Source organism: Petaurus breviceps, unplaced genomic scaffold, assembly GCF_028583685.1.
Source record: "Petaurus breviceps papuanus isolate PSGF00001 unplaced genomic scaffold, PetGlider_PUasm1.0 90895, whole genome shotgun sequence".
Lineage (NCBI taxonomy): Eukaryota > Metazoa > Chordata > Mammalia > Diprotodontia > Petauridae > Petaurus > Petaurus breviceps.
This window is the reverse complement of record NW_027187372.1, coordinates 33627311-33644458: the sequence shown is the minus strand read 5'-3', so window position 1 is coordinate 33644458 and position 17148 is coordinate 33627311. Positions and strand designations below refer to the sequence as shown.

Below are 17148 nucleotides of genomic sequence, written 5' to 3'. Positions count from 1 at the left end.
TGAGGGGGTGGGGGTAGCAGGGAACAGAAAAATAGGGAAAGCTTGAGAACTGGGGAGAGGACAAGAAAACTAGAGAAGAAGGGGAGTCAGTCTTGGTGAGAAAGGCTGCTTCATTAGTGCAAATTAGAGTAAAGGAGAAGAGCATAGGAGGTTTTGAGATGAAGAGAAGGGGCTAATCCTTGATATTAAATTAGAATTAGAATTATATTAGAAGGTTATGGGGGAAGAAAGAAAATTCAAGGCATCTTCTCTGAGCTAAGTGTGGATTGGGGGCAGGGAGGTGAGAGGCAAGAGGTTTAAGATCTAGGGAAAATGCTTGTAAGGAAAATTAGTACTACTGCTTTGCCCCATTGTACCAGGTGAAATTTTAATCTTCGGTGTAGGAGGAGAGGTTGCCCAAAATATTTCTTTCATCTTTTCTCCATTCCAGACAGGAAAGAGGTCCTAGGTAGGAAGTTAACAAATAACCTATCGATAGGCAAGCTCCCTGTTAAATAAAGGCAATTTCCCTCCCACTCAGTTCAGTGCTACAACTCTCAGTTTAATGATGCCCCTCCTCCCAGCCTCTCCTCTTCAAAGGGTTCCCTAATTGGTTTTGAATAGGGATTGATAATGAGCTGATTGGTCAATCCTATGAAAGCCCGCCCTGCCCCATCCTTCTCTTGCCCTCCCCAGGGAAACAGCTGGAATGAGAAATTGGGAGGGGAGACTGGGATTGGCTGAAAGTCAGAGGCAGGGTGGGGTGAGGCGGGACAGATGAAGCATTTACCTGTCCAGGTAAGTCAGGAAGAGGTCAAAAGAAGTAGGAAACTGTAGGAGGCAGGGCAATTGTTCTGTCTCCGTCTTTGCCCTTTGGGATAGAAGGGCTATTCTATTTTTTTCTGCTCTTCTGCCCATCCACCCAGTTAAGGTGAGTTTATCACTAATGAATTCTTGTTTACTCAGTTGCTAGAAGAGGGTCTTCAGATCTGGGAAGTCTGTGCTTCTGAGTCCCTGTCTCTCTTTGTCCAGCCAGACTCAGAATGAGAAGTTTATTATTCTGAATTTGGGACCTCGAACTGGGGTAGGATTTGTTTTGGGGACCTGGGTGAGGAAATGCATTTTCTGATTGTTCCTTTATTGGGACTTGGGTGCAACAAGTAAACTTTTTTTTTTTTAATAAAAAAGGCAGGATTGAGCCAGTATTGAAACTTCATTCTATGAACAGTTAAAATAAGGTAGTGATCATAAAATAGAATATTTAAGAGTGGAGTAGGAGGCAGGAGAATTCTCCTAGCATACTCAAGTACCACCCTCTGGAGTGTACCATGGTAGATATTTAACTTGGGGCTCTTTTCCCTCTTTATCACTTAATGGGGTCATGTTTACTTAAACAAGGGGTGCAGCAGGTATGAGTGTATGCATGTAAGTGGGTGTGGTTCTGATTCTGGAGCTCTCTGGGTGTTGTGAGTGGCATGTGAGTTGTATAGTGTAATGAGGGTATGTATTCATTTGGGATTGGTGGCAGAGAGTGTGTGTGAGTGAGTGCTGGCTTAACGGGGGTCTGAGAAGGTGCTTCAATAATGACTGTCACTCCTTCCCATAGATGCAAATCTAAGCTTGTTCAGGTGCAACTCTCTGCTTTGGTCTAACTGTTATGAATGGTGATAAGATACAATAGAAACTTCGTGGTTCCATAGGACCCTCCTTTGGGAGGGGAAGGGACAAAAGTAGTACTCTGGCTGCTGTAGGAGAAATCTACCCGTCTGGTCTGAATGGGGACTGCATTGCCTTTCTCTTCCTCTCTCAGCAAAAGGGCTCTGATCCCTGTAGTAGGATAGTGTATATAGTGGAAGCCCACCAAGACTCAGGCAGGTTTGGTTTTTTTCCCCCTATGTTCCTGTCTATTCATCTGTCCTTAGTTGTCTAGCTGGAGACAGTGTACAAAGCAGATTTCATTGTATAAGGAAGGATTTAAAGATTGGAATTTGCAGTTCTGTAGCATGTATATTGCCAAAGTTCCTTGGCCTCTCTATGTGTCTGTCACCAGGGGGTAAGGGGAGACACCAGCCTTGGGCTTTTAAAGTGGTCCTGCTATGGACACTCCTTTTAGCTCCATTGTAGACCATGGTTCTCACCACCCTGGGCAGGTAGCCCCTCTCACTTACATGCTAAGGCTCCACCCTTGAGTTACCCTCCATACTTGGCAGGTGACTGATCACAAACAATAAAAACGTGTAGTGTCTGACAAAGGTCTCTCTATCTAGCAAGAGATCCCTCCTACTCTCCCTGCCCAGCCTCTTCCTCCCTCTCTCCTCCCTGACAAAGATTTTCAAAGTAGGTTATGACTTTGTCTAAACACACAAACCTACACATTTAGATGCATTAACAGACACAAGTACATATTTACCCTCTCCCTGGTTATTTGGCTTATCCCAAATTCCCTTGCCTGGAGCTGATTTCTGGGCAACAGGAGATAGAGGAATAGAGGCATCTGGTTTGTGAGCACCTGGAAAGCTGTTCTTGGTGAGTGGGGAGGATGGCTGTCTCTTGGAGTATATTAGGAGAATAAGGTGGTGGTGTTGAAGGGGAAGTTGATGAACAGCTAATACCATGGATATATAGTATATTATGCAAGAGTCTGAAAATTAGAGTATTTTTCTGGAAGCAAAGAGGAGTTGGGAAATGCTTCCTATAGAAGGCAGTATTTTGGGTTGAAGTTGAAGGAAGCCAGGAGACAAGGACTGAGGAGGGACAGAGAGAATTCTGCCCTCTAAAGTCCTAGGACTGGAATGGAGCCATTTCCCTTTTCCCTTTTGAGATGTCTGTGCTCCATATGCCAAATATTTATTGACTCTCCCCTAAGCCTTGGCTGGTACAAGTACAGTGGTTAATATTTAATGTTCCTTTGGGGTAGCTACAGATTCTATAAAAACTTTTAACCCTATAAGCAACATAGTATAGTGGATGATGGAGAGCTAGTCTCAGAGTCAGGAATATACCAGGGTTCAAGACCAGCCTTTATCACGTGCTTGCAGTATGGTCCTGGGCAAGTCACAGTCTCTCAGTGTTCTAGGCAGCTCTCTTAAGGCCATAAACTGCAGAGAAAGCACAGATCTGTCTGCCTTCTTTGGTAGAGGAAGTTCTTGACCAAGTGCTCGTATGTTGATGAAATCACAGATAAAGTCCAACCACAACCGTTCATCCCAAACAGCAAAATAAAAAACAAGAACAACCAAAAAGTAAAAAATAAAATAAAAAATGGCAAACCTGCTCCCCTCTAAGTTCATCAGGGGAGCCAGAGGTTAAACAATACCACCTGCTTGCTCACCTTGAGCACTGGAAGTGTTTAGATTGTTTCTTGGGTCCCTTGTCAAGCAAGAATGCCTCCAGTTTCGAGAATTCCTCCGAACCAGTCCCCTAGTTTCAGGGTTGAAAATCCATCCAGTGAAAGTATGGCACTTTAGCCAAGGTGGGTCAGAAAGGGAGGAGGGAAGGGGGACTGATTCAGGAAAACCTTCTCAATGTTAGAGGGAGTGGGGGAGGGTTGATTGGAAATATTTTAGAGTTCAGTCAGGTTTAGGTTCTTCCATTTGGCATGTATGGGGCACAGGGAATAAGAAAGAGTATTACTTCAGTGAAGGTGGTATCTTCTGGTTTACTTCATGACCCCTTCCCTCCCCCCGTCCACCTCTTCCCTCCCCCCTCCCCCCCCCCCCTCCCCAACTTCCCCCCCCTCCCCCCCCCCCCAGGTATTTCCCAGGCATAAATTTGACTTGAGGTAAGGAGTGAGACCAGGTTACATTCTGGGATCCTTCCCAGGACTGGGACTCTAAAAGCTGAGGGGAACTTTGTCTGTCGGTCTTTGACATCCATTGTTGTGTACAACAGAGGAAACAGACACTTGAGAAAAGGTCGACTCTGAGAAAGGTACCTCTATGCAAGCAACAAGTCAAGTCCTATGTGATTGAATTTTAGAGGACAGAAGGTAGAAACAGTGACTCTTCTCCCATACTCTGAGATCCAGTGACCCTGGCCTCCTTCCCATTCTTCAGCATAAGATACCACTTCTCCCACTCCAAACATTTTTTTTCTTTTTTAAATTTTTTTTTGGAGGGGGAAAGGCAGAGCAATTGGGGTTAAGTGACTTGCTCAAGGTCACATGCCAAGCAAGTGTTGTGTTTAAATCCGAATTTGAACTCAAGTCCTCCTAACTCTAGTGCCAGTGCTCTATTCACTGTGCCACCTAGCCACCCCCACTCTAAGCATTTTCCCTCGATGTCCTTCATGTCTGGAATACCCTCATTCTCATTTCTTGTCTCCTGGCTTCCCTTGATTCGTTCGAGTTCCATCTAAAATCCTACCTTTTATAGCAAGTCTTTCCCATCTCTTCTAATTCTTCTTTTGTTGGTTATTTCCAATTTGTACATAATTGTTTGCATTTTGTTTCACTCATTAAACTGAGCTCCTTGAGGGTAGAGACTGCCTTTTACCTTTTTATTAGTAATCTCAGCAATTAGCATAGTGCCTGGCACATAGTAACCACTTAATAAATCCATATTGATTGACCGAATACCTTTAGTGACAGGGCTTTTTGTATCTGGTGAGAAAAGGCTCTTTGTCTGGGTTTGTGCCATGAAAAAAAAAAAGGGAGAGTTGAAATGACCTTATGATCTGTCATAGATATTTCGTATGTGTTTCACTGAAAACCTTCTATCTTAATTCAAGGAATGCAGTCCAATACTAATAATTACCCAAAGTCATATAATTATTAAATGTTAAAATGGAAGAGACCAGGAGGTCATCTAGTCTGACCAGTTTTGTGCCTCAGTTTCCACATCTGTTAAATGAAGAAATGTGACTTGTCCAGGGTTACACAGCTAATTAGTGAATTAATGCTCTTGTCTTCTAGCCCCTGCCTTCTCTGCACTACTTTATGCTGCCACTGTTTTACAAGTGTAGCTCATTCCCCAGTCCATGGAGCCACATTAGTTCTCTTATTTATTTGTGTTGGTTCAGTTGTTTTTAGTCCTGTCTGACTCTTCATAACTCCATTTGGAGTTTTCTTGGCAGAGATACCAGAGTTGTTTGCCATTTCCTTCTCCAGTTCATTTTACAGATAATGAAACTGAATCAAACAGGGTGAAGTGACTTGTCCAGGGTCACACAGCTACTAAGTGTCTGAGGCTGGATTTGAACTCAGGAAGAGTCTTCCTGACTCCAGGCCTAGTGCTCTATCCATTGAGCCATTTTTATTCATAACATATGCTAAAGAACTAAGAAAGATGTGAAAGATAAGCTTGCCAGCAGAAAGGGTCAAGGTTTCTGACTAGTAAGAATCTGACAGTTCACCCAGGAAACACTAGAATGGAAATTTATGGAATTCTCTCCACAGGCATTTACTGAGCGCTTACCACACTAAATGCTGTCCTAGAAACAGTATATTGTAGTGAAGAAAGTCTTAGATTTGGAGCCAGAGACCTGGATTCAAAGATTTCTTTACTCAGTCTGCTGCCTTGGATAGAGCACTTCATTCATTCATCTCAAGTAGGCGTTGGTTTCCATAGTTACAGAGTAAAGGGATTGAAGCCAATGATCGCTAAGGTCCATTCCAAATGCCATGACATTTGATTATGGTTTTTGTTCAAATTCATTCAACATACATTTATTAAGTATCTACTACTGTATATGAAGGGGCAGCTAGGTAGCACAGTGGATATAACACTGGACCTATGTGAGTCAGGAAGACTTATTTTCCCAGAGTTCAAATGTAGCCTGAGACAATTACTAGCTGTGTGACCCTGGACAAGTCACTGTACCCGGTTTGCCTCAGTTTCCTCATCTGTCAGATGAGCTGGAGAAAGTAATGGAAACCACTCCAAAATCTCTTATGATCCTAAATAGAGTCATGAAGAGTACATAACTGAAAAATGACTGAACACAACAAATGTATATGGAAAGCATTGTGCTGATGATACAAAGACAAAAATGAACCAATCCCTTCCCTCAAAGTGCTTATATTCTACAGTGAGAATACAGCATATAAACAGATACGTACAAACAAGGCCATTGGAGGAGGGAGAAGAACACTGACAGCTTTGGCAATGGGTTTGAAATCCATTCCTTGGGGGAGACTGGCTTGGTGTGGGGAAAAGGGTAGGGGACTGTTTAGCTTCGCTCTGAAAGGTGTGGCCAACCTCACCTGCTGAAATCCATCCCCTCCTGCTGCCACTTTCATGTTCCCATTTCCCTAAACCACATGGCTGCCAGCTTCTGCTTGATGAAGTCTCCAGGTGGTGAGCAACTGTTTTCTTGATCTATGTTTACACCTCCGATTCCAGTTTCAACTCCTCCTCAGTGCAGTATTGGCTTTAGACTTTTTCGTTGATACCTGAGGTCCACCCTCGCCCCCGTACCCCCACCCTGACAGGTCCAGGAACCTCATGTGCCAAAGAGATGCCTGGCCTAGTGTTCTTCACCCCACCCTGCCCCACCTCATGTGAGATACCTCCTCCTAGGCAGGATGGGGCCCTGTGCTTACCAGCTCTGTGTGACTTGTCGGCTGACTCACTTTGCTTAGCCCAAACTTGACTTTGGCACTGCCAACTGAACTTGGCAGAGGTCCCCTCCAGTCCCCAAGGCCGAGTAGAGCCCATTTTCCTGGGAAATTTACTGAGAATTTTGGTGGGTGGCAGGAAAATAGAAATGATAGGTATGGGATTTTATGTCTCCCCCTCCACCCCCCCCCCATTGCAGTCAGAAGTTAAAGGACTGAATTGGGAGTTAGAGCTCTTGGGTCCTCATCCTGCCTCAGCCCCCAATATTGCTGTGTGACCTTGAACAGGTCACTTAGCTTCTGTTAGTTCTTAGCTCTTGCTATTATGGGAAAGTCACCTTAGTCCTTACAAAGTCCTCTGGGTTGTTTGTGTATGTGAAAGGAAAACCTTTGAGAAGGTGCCATTTTAGCTTCAATATAATAACGATGATAGTAGTTCACATTTATATGGCACTTTGAGGTTTGAAAAGTGCTTTCTATACATGCTCAATCTCTTTGGTACTCATGGCATGCTCATTATGATTTCTGCTCCACTGATGAGGAAAACCACTCAGAGTCATGCCATTAATGTCTATTGGGCAATGTGAAAATAAGGGATAGGGTGAAACAGGAAAAAGGCTTGCTCTGTTACCTCCTGAAGCTCCAAAGGCTAGGGCAGAGCAAGGAGATGTGGGCTGGCTTGTATGCATTCTTTAAAGTCATGAGACTCTTAGATACCAGCACTTATATACCAGCATATTTCCTTCCTGCTCCCTAACCACTCTAGTCTCCATAACTTCCTTCAGCAACCAAAAGCATGAAGTCCAAAAAGAAGGGGTACCTCCATAACAAAAGGAATTTAGGTAGGTCAGGCTTTCTGATGGGAAGGAATGAAACATGGCGAATGTAATGAAAGTAATGAAACCTTTTCTTTTTTTTAATGCCCAGAGAAGGAAGACGGGTCGGGGTGTGAATGATGGCTGAAAGGCTGTCATGTAGAAGAAGGAGTAGGCTGATTCTGCTTGGCTCTAGAAGCAGAGCTAGGCACAATGGATGAAGCTGTAGAGAGCCAGATTTTGACTTTTTGTAAGGGAAAACTTGGCCTAAGTTGAATGGGCTATTTTAGGAGGAAGTGTTTTTGGAGCAGAAGTGAGATGACCACTTGTCAGTCCTGCTATTCAAGGAACTCCTGTCCAGGGGCAGCTAGGTGGCCCAGTGAATAGAGCACCATACCAGCCTTGGAGTCAGGAGTTCAAATCCAGCTTCAGACACTTAACACTTACTATCTGTGTGACCTTGGGCAAGTCCCTTAACCCCAACTGCCCTGCCTTCCCCCCTCCAAAAAGGCAAGCAAAAAAAAAAAAAGGAATTCCTGTTTAAGTATTGGGTAGATTTAGATAACTTTTGAGGTCCCTACCAGCTCCTGAGCTACTGTGATTCTGAAGGGGTCTGCCTCTCTACCACCACCACCTGCTTCCACAGAGGCAAATGTCTGAGTTCCACTTGTGGATCTCTTTCTAAGTCTTTGCTTGGTGACTCCAGGAACCATGCCACATGGCTGAAGCACAGAGGCGGAGGCCTCGGTTCAAAGTGGCTGTGATTCTTCTCTCTTTTCAGGCCAGGCCTGGGACATTCTCCGCTTCCCTTCGCTTCCCCCTCTGGGAGCCCCTTTCACCGCCTCCTGTGTCTTGTTTCGGGTGATGCCTGAAAGGGAGCTGTGGCCAGTGGGCCCCGGCACAGAACCCGTGACCCGCGTTGGCAGCTGTGACAGCATGACGAGCACCAACTCCACTCACTCGGGATTTGTACGTACGGCCCCCCCCCCCCCCAGCCTCCCCAACCTGCCCTGGCTCCCTTAGCCCCCATCTCTGCACGGCTGCCCTGTGACTCCTCCTGCTTCTGATCTATCCTCCTCATCCGTGCCCTCTGTGCATTTTCCTTTGGTGTTCTGTGCTGAGGAATTAATCATACCACCATGCTTTCTTTTTCAGTTCACCTTTCATTTAGCAGAAAACAGGGCAGTACAGCCTTAGAGGGAAGTGGGGTCGATTGGGGCAGATGAGGGAAGCCTTTGTTTCCCTCCCTTTCACTTAGCAGTGGGAAAGGAAACATCATTTAGTTATAGAACATTGGAGTATGGAACCTCAGAGATATAACAACAACAACAACAATAGTAGTAATAATATAGAAAACAACAGCACTTTAAGGTTTGCAAAATCTTTGATATGTATATATTAATTATATTACATTATATAATTAATATAATGTAATATACTGTACACAATATTCCCATGAGGTAGATACAATGATTACCCCCATTTTACAGGTAAGGAATGTGAAGCAGACAAGCTAAAGTAAAAGTTAAAGTAAGTTAAATGACTTATCCTGGGTCACACAGCTAGTAATTGCTTAAATCAGGATTGAAACTCAAGTCTTCCTGACTCCAGGTCCAGCTCTCTATCCACTTTACCACCTCATGGCCTAGTCCAACCTTTTCATATGAGTTAATTGAAGTTAAGTGACTCGCCCAAGGTCACACAGCTAGTAAGAGTCAGAGCTAGGACAAGAAGGCAAGTTTGCTGACTCCCAGTCAAGTGCTTTCTGCACTAGGTTAGGCTTCCCAAACCCCTAAAAATTCTGCCTACAGACTCCGGGTTCATGAAACATTATTCTGCTTGCTTTCTTGAGGCCTTCTCACTCTGTGTGGACATTTGAGCTCAGCTTTCAGAAGCTCAGGTGTGCCTGGAACGAGAGGTCTATTCTTAATAAGAGCCGAGCTGAGCTAGAGTGTAGGGGGCCCAAAGTCTGTCCAATGAAGACACTACTGGCAATCAACCACCACTGGAAAGTTTTTGAGGAAAGCACCTGGATTGTGAAAGGGTGAAAAGTCTTTTGTCTCTTTGTAGCCTGAAGAATTTAGATTATATCTTTGAAAGAACTTCCTAATAGAGAAGAAGAAAAAGAAAGGACCTGGAATGGGTAACCAAGGGTAGCTGTCAAATCTCATTCCCTGAGAACCTTTGTCCTTCTTCCAGAGACAGTAGAGTTCTGGAGGCAGAGACGACACTACCTCTTCACCTTCCTTCCATTCCTAAGGATTCTCTGTTCTTTGCAAGAATTACTTTTCAGTATCTCTCGGTGTAAAAGGTAGGCAGCTAGATGGCTTAGTGGATAGAACACTGAGCCTGGAATCAGAAAGACCTGAGTTCAAATCTAGCCTCAGACATTTCCTAGCGGTGTGACCCTGGGCAACTCATTAACCCTGTTTGCCTCAGTTTCCTCATCTGTAAAATAAACTGGAGAAGGAAATAACAAACTACTCCAGTATCTTTGCCAAGAAAACCCCAAATGGGGTCACAAAGAGTCAGAGAAAACAACTGAACAAGGTGTCAGAGAAGGGACCAACAAACAGAGCAAGCAAATTCTCCCCAAATAAATGCTCCAGCAGGTCAAAGGGTGAAGTGAGAGTAAGCTTAATGACTGCCTCCTTATACAGACCCTGCTGTGTTTTGTATGTTTGCTTTTTAAAACATATTGGAAAGGGATTATTGAATCTTAACAATAGAAGGGACTTTGGAGACCATCTGGTCCAATCCCCTTGTATTACAGAGAAAGAGAATGAAGCCCATGAGGCTAATTTTCTAGTTTAATTTTGTCTCCATAATTAGGAAAAAAATTAGTGCACCCGTGTGCATACACCCCTCCCCCCCCACACACACACTCTTCTCCCAGAGCAGACAATCCTGAGTAATATCTAGTTGGCCATGGAACATAGTTTGTGGAGGGAGAAGGATTACAGCAGTTGAATCTTTTTATTTCTGTTCAGCTGAAGAGAGAAACCATGATGTAATGGTATACAGAGAGTTGGCTTTGGAGCGGGGATAACCTGGCCTCAGATGGTACCTCTGATGTACCAGCTGTGTAACTTGATCAAATCACTTGACCTTGGTGCCCTGGACAACTCTGAGAGTTGTTGTAAATTGCTGAAAAGATGCTGACCTATCTTGGTAGAAGGAGTTCCTCACCTGGGAGTTTTCTATACCTGTACAGTCACAGGTCCAGCCCCTATCCTTATCCCTTTCTTGAAGTTAATATGAACGAGCAAGAATGGACATAGCAGGAAGTGGGTCCAGAATTTATTGACTCTGAATTCATTCGTCTCTAATTGACTAAACACTGGCCAAAGTGAATTATCCACCACACAGGTAATTGAGAGTTGGGCCGTCCTTGTCATGAAAGGAAGTATTCTTTCTTTTTGAACTCCATGCTGTTGGTTGTTGAAGAAAGTTACAGAGACTGGAGTGGTTTGGGACCTGCAGACTGTATCTGGATGAGCTAGCAGCCCGTTCTAATTTGCACCCCAACCCTAACTTTTCTACTGACCCACAAAGAGCCGTAGAAGGAACCAACAGAGTTAGAAAATTCTGTGGATTTTCATTTTCTCTCTTTAATATATGAGGGGCAGGTCGATAGGTGAAGGAAGACCCTGTAGTCCAGAGGATTGTTCGTTCCTGGCCTCAGGATCTCCCAGCTCTGTTGTTTTCAGGGCTCGTCAGGCTTTAGTGGGAAAAGGAGAAGAAATTAAAAGTGCTCTACGATTTGCAAAGCACTTTGCAAATGTCTCATTTTATCTGCTCAAGAACCATAGGAACCTTCCTTTTACAGATGAGAAAACTGAAGCAGACATAGGTTAAGTGACTTGCCCAGGGTCACACAGCTAGTAAATGTCTGAGACTGGGTTTGAACTAGGATCTTCCTGACTTCAGATCTTATGCTCTAACCACTGAACTATCTACTGCCTGAATTAATTACAACTTTTGGGGAACTGGCACCCAGGTCTGCTATCATTATTCTTCTACTTGGCCCTACTGTTACTTTCGTTCAGATACTCCCAAGTGCTTTTTGTCTGTAGTCAAAATCCACTCATGTCTGGAGTCCCTACTTTGTGAATTCTCACTGAAATATTGTCCAGTTTGGGATAACTGGGTGGCACAGTAGATAGAATGCTGGGTCTGGAGTCAGGAAGACCTCAGTTCAGATCTGGCCTCAGATACTTACTAGCTGTGTGACCCTGGACAAGTCACTTCATCCTGTTTGCCTCAGTTTCCTCATCTGTAAAATTAGATGGAGAAGGAAATGGCAAACCACTCTAGTATCTTTGCCAAGAAAACTCCAAATGGGTTCATAAAGAGTCAAATACAATTAAAACACTAAACAACATTATCTAGCTTCCCCTTCCAGAGTTCCTACCTGAATTCTTATCTTCCTCTGTCATTAGTTGGTAAGTGTTTATGAAATACAACCTCATTGTCTCAGCCAAACATCAGAAAGTCAACTTTTCTAGGGGAAGGGGAAGTATATGGCAATAAGTCTACTGTATGCTAGGCATTCCACTAGGTCCTTTATTTATTTTTTAACAAATATTTCATTTGATCCTCATAATAACCGTGTAAGGTAGGTGCTATTATTATTCCCATTTTTTACAGTTGAGGAAACTGAGGCAAATAGAGGGTAAGTGCCTTACCCAGGTCACACAGCTAGTAAGTGTCTGAGACCAGGTCTTCCTGGCTCTAGGCTCAGCTCTCTATTCACTGCTTCACTGAGAGCTTCCAAATCCTTGATGTAATGAATTTCAAAGACAAGGATAAATAATATTTAAATGATCTATAACATACCACTGTATTCCCTATGCCTATCACCAGGGAAAATCAAAAGTTAGCTACAGTTTAAATAAAATATATAAAAGCATTTCAAAAATATTATAGGCGAAGGATCATCAACTAACGTGAATATTTACATGCACCAAAGCCAGAAAAAGAAATTATGAATCTATTCTAATCTACAACTTGGTTTTTTAAAATCACATCTATGTATTTGTGTATGTTTGTATGTATACATACATATATGTAGACACACACATATATGTATGTATTAATATGCATATATGTATACATCTTGTCCTGCTTTTCTTTATTCCATTTGAACCTCCTGTCTTATGAGTATTTTAAAAGTCCTTGAGAAAGCACTTTTGAATGGGAAAATCACTATGCAAGCCAAAGTGTTATTCTTTTCTTTCTATTTATTGCTGGAGAAAAACATAAGTAGAGAGAATGTAAAAGATTTACTCAATCATAGCTAAAATCCTTTTTTTCTGACTTCTAGTCCTTCACACCAACTAATAGACCCTGGAATTTGGAAGAAGGTCATTTGTTTTTTATTTAGCAAAAATCGTTAGCCTTCTATCATGTGCAGAGCACTAGGCTAGGCAAACTTACAGTCTAGTAGGGGCTTATGTTACATACAGAGGTAGCTTTCATATTCTATATTTTATAAGTACAGTAGAACTGAAAAATATTATTTGAGGTTCAAGGGGGAAAGTCAGTATGGAAGGCAGGGAGAGGAGAGTTCAGGGACAGTTCAATAAGGGAGGGGCATCTGAATTGTGCTTTAAAAAAGGAGTAGGAATCCAACAGGTGGTGATGATGACGGAAGGAGAAGCATTCCAGATATAGGGAATGAGGTATGCAAAGACATGGAGGTGGGAAGTCACAGCCCCTGCATGTTGGTTAAATCACAGTATCATGGGGAACTGTTTCTCTGGTTGTCCCTTTCCTGGTGCCCAAGGGTTGAGAGAACAGCCTGAGCGGGTTGATCCAGGTTGGTAGAGGTACTGTGGTTCCATTTCCAGCTCTTCAGCATTCCTTCCACAGAGGGAGCAGGGCAGGGTGGTGCTTGGTCCCCGCCAGTTTCTGCAGAGCTAATTTTCACATTGCTCCCTCTTTCCCTAAACTGACCTTTTCAATTATTCTTTGGTGGCTTGCAGAGTGACGGCAGCTACGACTTCCTATCGGCAGAAGAGAAAGAGTGTCTACTTTTCTTGGAAGAGACCATTGGCTCCTTAGACAAGGAGGCAGACAGTGGCCTCTCTACAGACGAGTCTGAGCCAGCCACACCCCAGGGCCCAAGGACACAGCCTGTTCTCCAGGGTAAGAAAGTTGGGTACCTCTTAAAAATGCAGCTTTAAAGATCTCACTATAGATCTCACTAACCATTTTCAACAGCCTGCCCTCTGTCTAGTTCTCAGTTCGATGAATATTTACGAGTGTCTGCTATGTGTAAAGCACCATACTTAATAAGTGAATAAGGCACAGACCCTGCCCTCAAGGAACATGTTGGGGGGATAAGACCTATCCATGAAATAGCTCAAGTGTCCCAGAGAGGTATACAGAAAATACCACAAAGGCTGAAGGAAGGGGAGGGATGTGGGCAGAGAACCAGTCAATTTGCATTCTTCATCTCTCCCTAAATAGTGACTTATTGTAGGTCAGTGGGTGATGAGCTCTTTGTAGGGCAACTTTAGAAGATTTCTCTCCCTCTCTCTCCCTCTCCCCCTCTTCCCCTCACCCTTCTCCCCCCTCTCCTCCTCTCCCTTTTTCCCCCTCTTTTTCTCTCCTTCTCTCCTCCACTCTTCTCCCCTCTCCTCCTCTCCCCCTCTCCCTTGCTGGGATGGGTGAGACAAGAAGCAAAAAGGTTGACTTGTATTTGCTCTGCCCATGAAGAAATCTTCAAGAGACCAAGCCCATGAAGTAGAGAGGAATGAAGGAGGGTGGGGGTGGGGTAGATGGGAGGTACTGGAGAAACTATCAGTCTAGGGTGGCTAAGCTAATCTCAGGGGCCCAGAGCATGAAGCTGTGGGAGATATGGAGAAGGGAAGGGAGGGGCAGGTGGGTCAAGGCCCAGTTTTTATGTAATCTGTTGTGGGAGATGCTTTGACAACATGAGTAAGTTTAGGGGGTGGGGTTGATGCACTTGTGTGCAGTAGTGGAATACTTCTGTCCCTAGCAGAGAAATACCACAAGGGTAGGGTCTTCTCTGAGGGATCAAAGCGATTTCTCTGACAGCTTCTAAGTCTTAAGGGAGTAGGGCTGTTCTCTGTATTGTTGGACTCAAAACTGGACCCACAGTCACGAGACTTCTTCTCTGACTGAGTTGAATTGAGCTTCGCGCCCAGTTGGCAAGGAGAGGAGAGGCCATGACCCTTCCTTGAGCTCTAGGCTGCGGTTTTGCACAGCTATTCAGATGTCCATGGGGAAGGGGCCAGGCTTCTTTGTAAGCAGATAGGTTAGGTTTAGAACAGAGCACCTGTTTGTATAACCAGGAGGGTCTGAGCCATCTGGAAACTGGGGGGTAGCAGGAAAGAACCTTCCCTGTCTGTCTTCATTCTTAGTTCATCACAGTGGGATTGGGGGAGTGCTTCCCCATGGCCAAGAGACTGGTCTGGGACTGGACCTCTTCCTGTTTCTTCCCTCTTATTTGTTAGAAGGTTGTTGTTTTTCCTTTCTCAAGTGATGTGGGAAAGAGAAAAATATATTAATTGTAAAAAAACAAACAAACATAAAATTTAATTTAAAAAAAAGAAAGGTCTTATGATCTGGGTCATGCTACTACTGCACAAGGAAGAATGCCTGCCCCTTTAACGAGAGAGAAGAGATGGGTCATTTATTTGGAGTTCAGGGGTCAGCGTAGGGGTTGGTTGTTGGGAATGTTTGTTCCCTCTCTGGCAGGATTCTCATTTCTGTTTGCCTCCTCTCTGTCTGCACATCCCTGCTCCCTCTTACCTCACCACTGCAGGTTCTTCAGAGGAAAGACTGACTCAGGAGGGATCCGAGAAGAACAGAGACATTCAATTCAGTCTGACCCGTCTTCGGCAGGCCCAAGAACTGGGCCTGAAGTCTGGATCCCACAGCCTTCCCCGGAACATCCATATTAGCAGGGACCAGAGCTTTAGAGAGAGCTCCACCTGCCTCTCTAGTCAGTCTGAAGGCCATATCCCTAGAGGGCTTGTGTCAGCACCTTTGGGAAACAGAGGCAACATTGTAGGCCCACCTGTCCTCCCAGGGACACCTTCTGAATTAGACGAGGTACTCATACCCCCACCGGAGGCTTTCCGGGACACTCACCAGGGGCAAGGTACTGGAGGGAGCCTGTCCCTTAAAGAGAAGACAAGGCCGGGTCAAGACAACTTGCCCTGGCTCCACACAGCACCTGATACCCTGAAGAAAGAGGAAGCATTTTTGAAGACTATGTCCCAAAGAACCAGTGAGAAGGCTGTGGAAGGGGTCTCAAGGCAGCCTGGGCTGCCTCCCACATTGTCTTCAGAAAACCTGGGATCTGAAGACTTTCCGCTCCCGGGAGGAGATGATAAGAGTACTAAGTTTGCTCCCCTGACAGCTCCCAAGTCCCGCAAACTCCCCCCCAACATTATCCTGAAGACCAGCCGCAGTAACTTCCCTGGCGACCCTCAGAACCGGTTCTCTCACCGTTCTCAGGCTGCCACCAGAGAATCCACTCCTGAGCATGCTGGTTCTGTAGCCTCTGGGCTCCAGGAGCAGAGGCGAGCCAGGCGAGAGGCTCTAGAGAAGCTGGGACTCCCCCAAGACCAAAACACTGAGCCCAACCTCCATTTGGCCAAGTCTGGTAGCTTTCTCAGGTCTAAGCAATCTCCGGCTCAGACTCCCTCTCCAGCCCCTGCTCCAGTCCAAGCTTCTGTTCCGGTCCGGGCTTCAGTTCCAGTCCAAGCTACTGCTACAGTCCAGCCTCCTGCTTCAGTCCAGGCTCCTGCTACAAGCCAGGCTCCTGCTTCAGTCCAAGCTCCTGCTCCGGTCCGGGCTTCAGCTCCAGTCCAGGCTCCTGCTGCAATCCAGGCTCCTGTTCAGGTCCGGGCTTCAGTTCCAGCCCCTGCTGCTGCTCCAGTCCGGGCACCTGGAGTCCAGGCTCCAGTTTCATCTCTAGTAGTTTCTGCCCCTGCTTCAGCTAAGGCTGCAGGTCTTCCATCCACACCCATCCCCATCCCCAAGCCCACAAAAGTCAGCAGCAGCCCCCCAACTCAATCAAGGTCAGACTCCAGACTGACGCTCAAGGAGGGCTCCATCCCAGGCCTTCGCCAAATGAACTTCAAGTCCAACACCCTGGAACGCTCGGGGGTGGGACTGAGCAGTTACCTCTTAGCTGAAAAGGACAACCCGCCCCCGACCAGTGCCTCTCTGGGCAAGGTCCCCTTCCTGAACAGGATCTCCCCGAACGTTCTCCGCAATTCCAGGCCCCGTCCGGCCTCTTTGGGCGGAGGGAAAGACTTTGCCAACATCCAAGTGGGCAAGCTGGCAGACCTAGAGCAGGAACGGAGCTCCCAACGCCTCTCCTACCCAGGACAGAGCCGAGATAAGCTGCCCCGGCCCCCATGTGTCAGTGTTAAGATCACCCCCAAAGGCATTCCGGATGAGCATCGACGGCAGGCCTTAAAGAAACTCGGCCTGCTAAAGGAGTAGTCCCGGGGCTGCTGGGGGAGGGGAGGCGTTAGACACTCTCCAAGGCAGACCCATGGCTGCTGAGGGGGGAGAGACTTTAGGCTCTCTCCAAGGCAGACCCAGGTCTGCTGGGGGAGGAAAGACATTAGACACTCTCCAAGGTAGACCCAGGGTGTGCTGGGAGAGGAGAGACATTAGACATTCACCAAAGACTCTTCCTGGTTCGGCAGAGTGACTGGTATGAAGGATATACCTTGGACACTCTCTCTCTAGAGGGTTAGGGGTGTGTGTGTGTGTGTGTGTGTGTGTGTGTGTGTGTGTGTGTGTGTG

The 17148-nt window shown here is 45.5% G+C and overlaps 1 protein-coding gene and 1 long non-coding RNA gene across 4 annotated transcripts in view; one reads left to right on the top strand and one right to left on the bottom strand.

The window, feature by feature from the left end:
- The first annotated feature begins 685 nt into the window (after nt 1-685).
- The window catches only part of CUNH1orf116 (chromosome unknown C1orf116 homolog), an 18371-nt gene continuing 1908 nt past the window's right edge, over nt 686-17148 (top strand). The window contains exons 1-4 of one of the 2 annotated variants that reach the window (XM_069074733.1): nt 686-777; nt 8132-8319; nt 13338-13500; nt 15146-17148. The exon at nt 15146-17148 is cut by the window's right edge and continues 1908 nt beyond it. In XM_069074733.1, the coding sequence (XP_068930834.1) occupies nt 8215-8319; nt 13338-13500; nt 15146-16839 (1962 nt within the window). In that variant the 5' untranslated portion in view covers nt 686-777; nt 8132-8214 and the 3' untranslated portion in view covers nt 16840-17148. The other variant, XM_069074732.1, reaches the window with a different exon arrangement.
- On the bottom strand, nt 12759-15997 carry LOC138151220 (uncharacterized). Of its 2 annotated transcripts, XR_011165762.1 has the most exons (4): nt 15835-15997; nt 15475-15567; nt 15133-15367; nt 12759-13358 (listed from the first exon to the last, which is right to left on the bottom strand). It is a non-coding gene; the product is annotated as an uncharacterized lncRNA (long non-coding RNA). The 2 variants fall into 2 exon arrangements; XR_011165761.1 differs by lacking the exon at nt 15475-15567.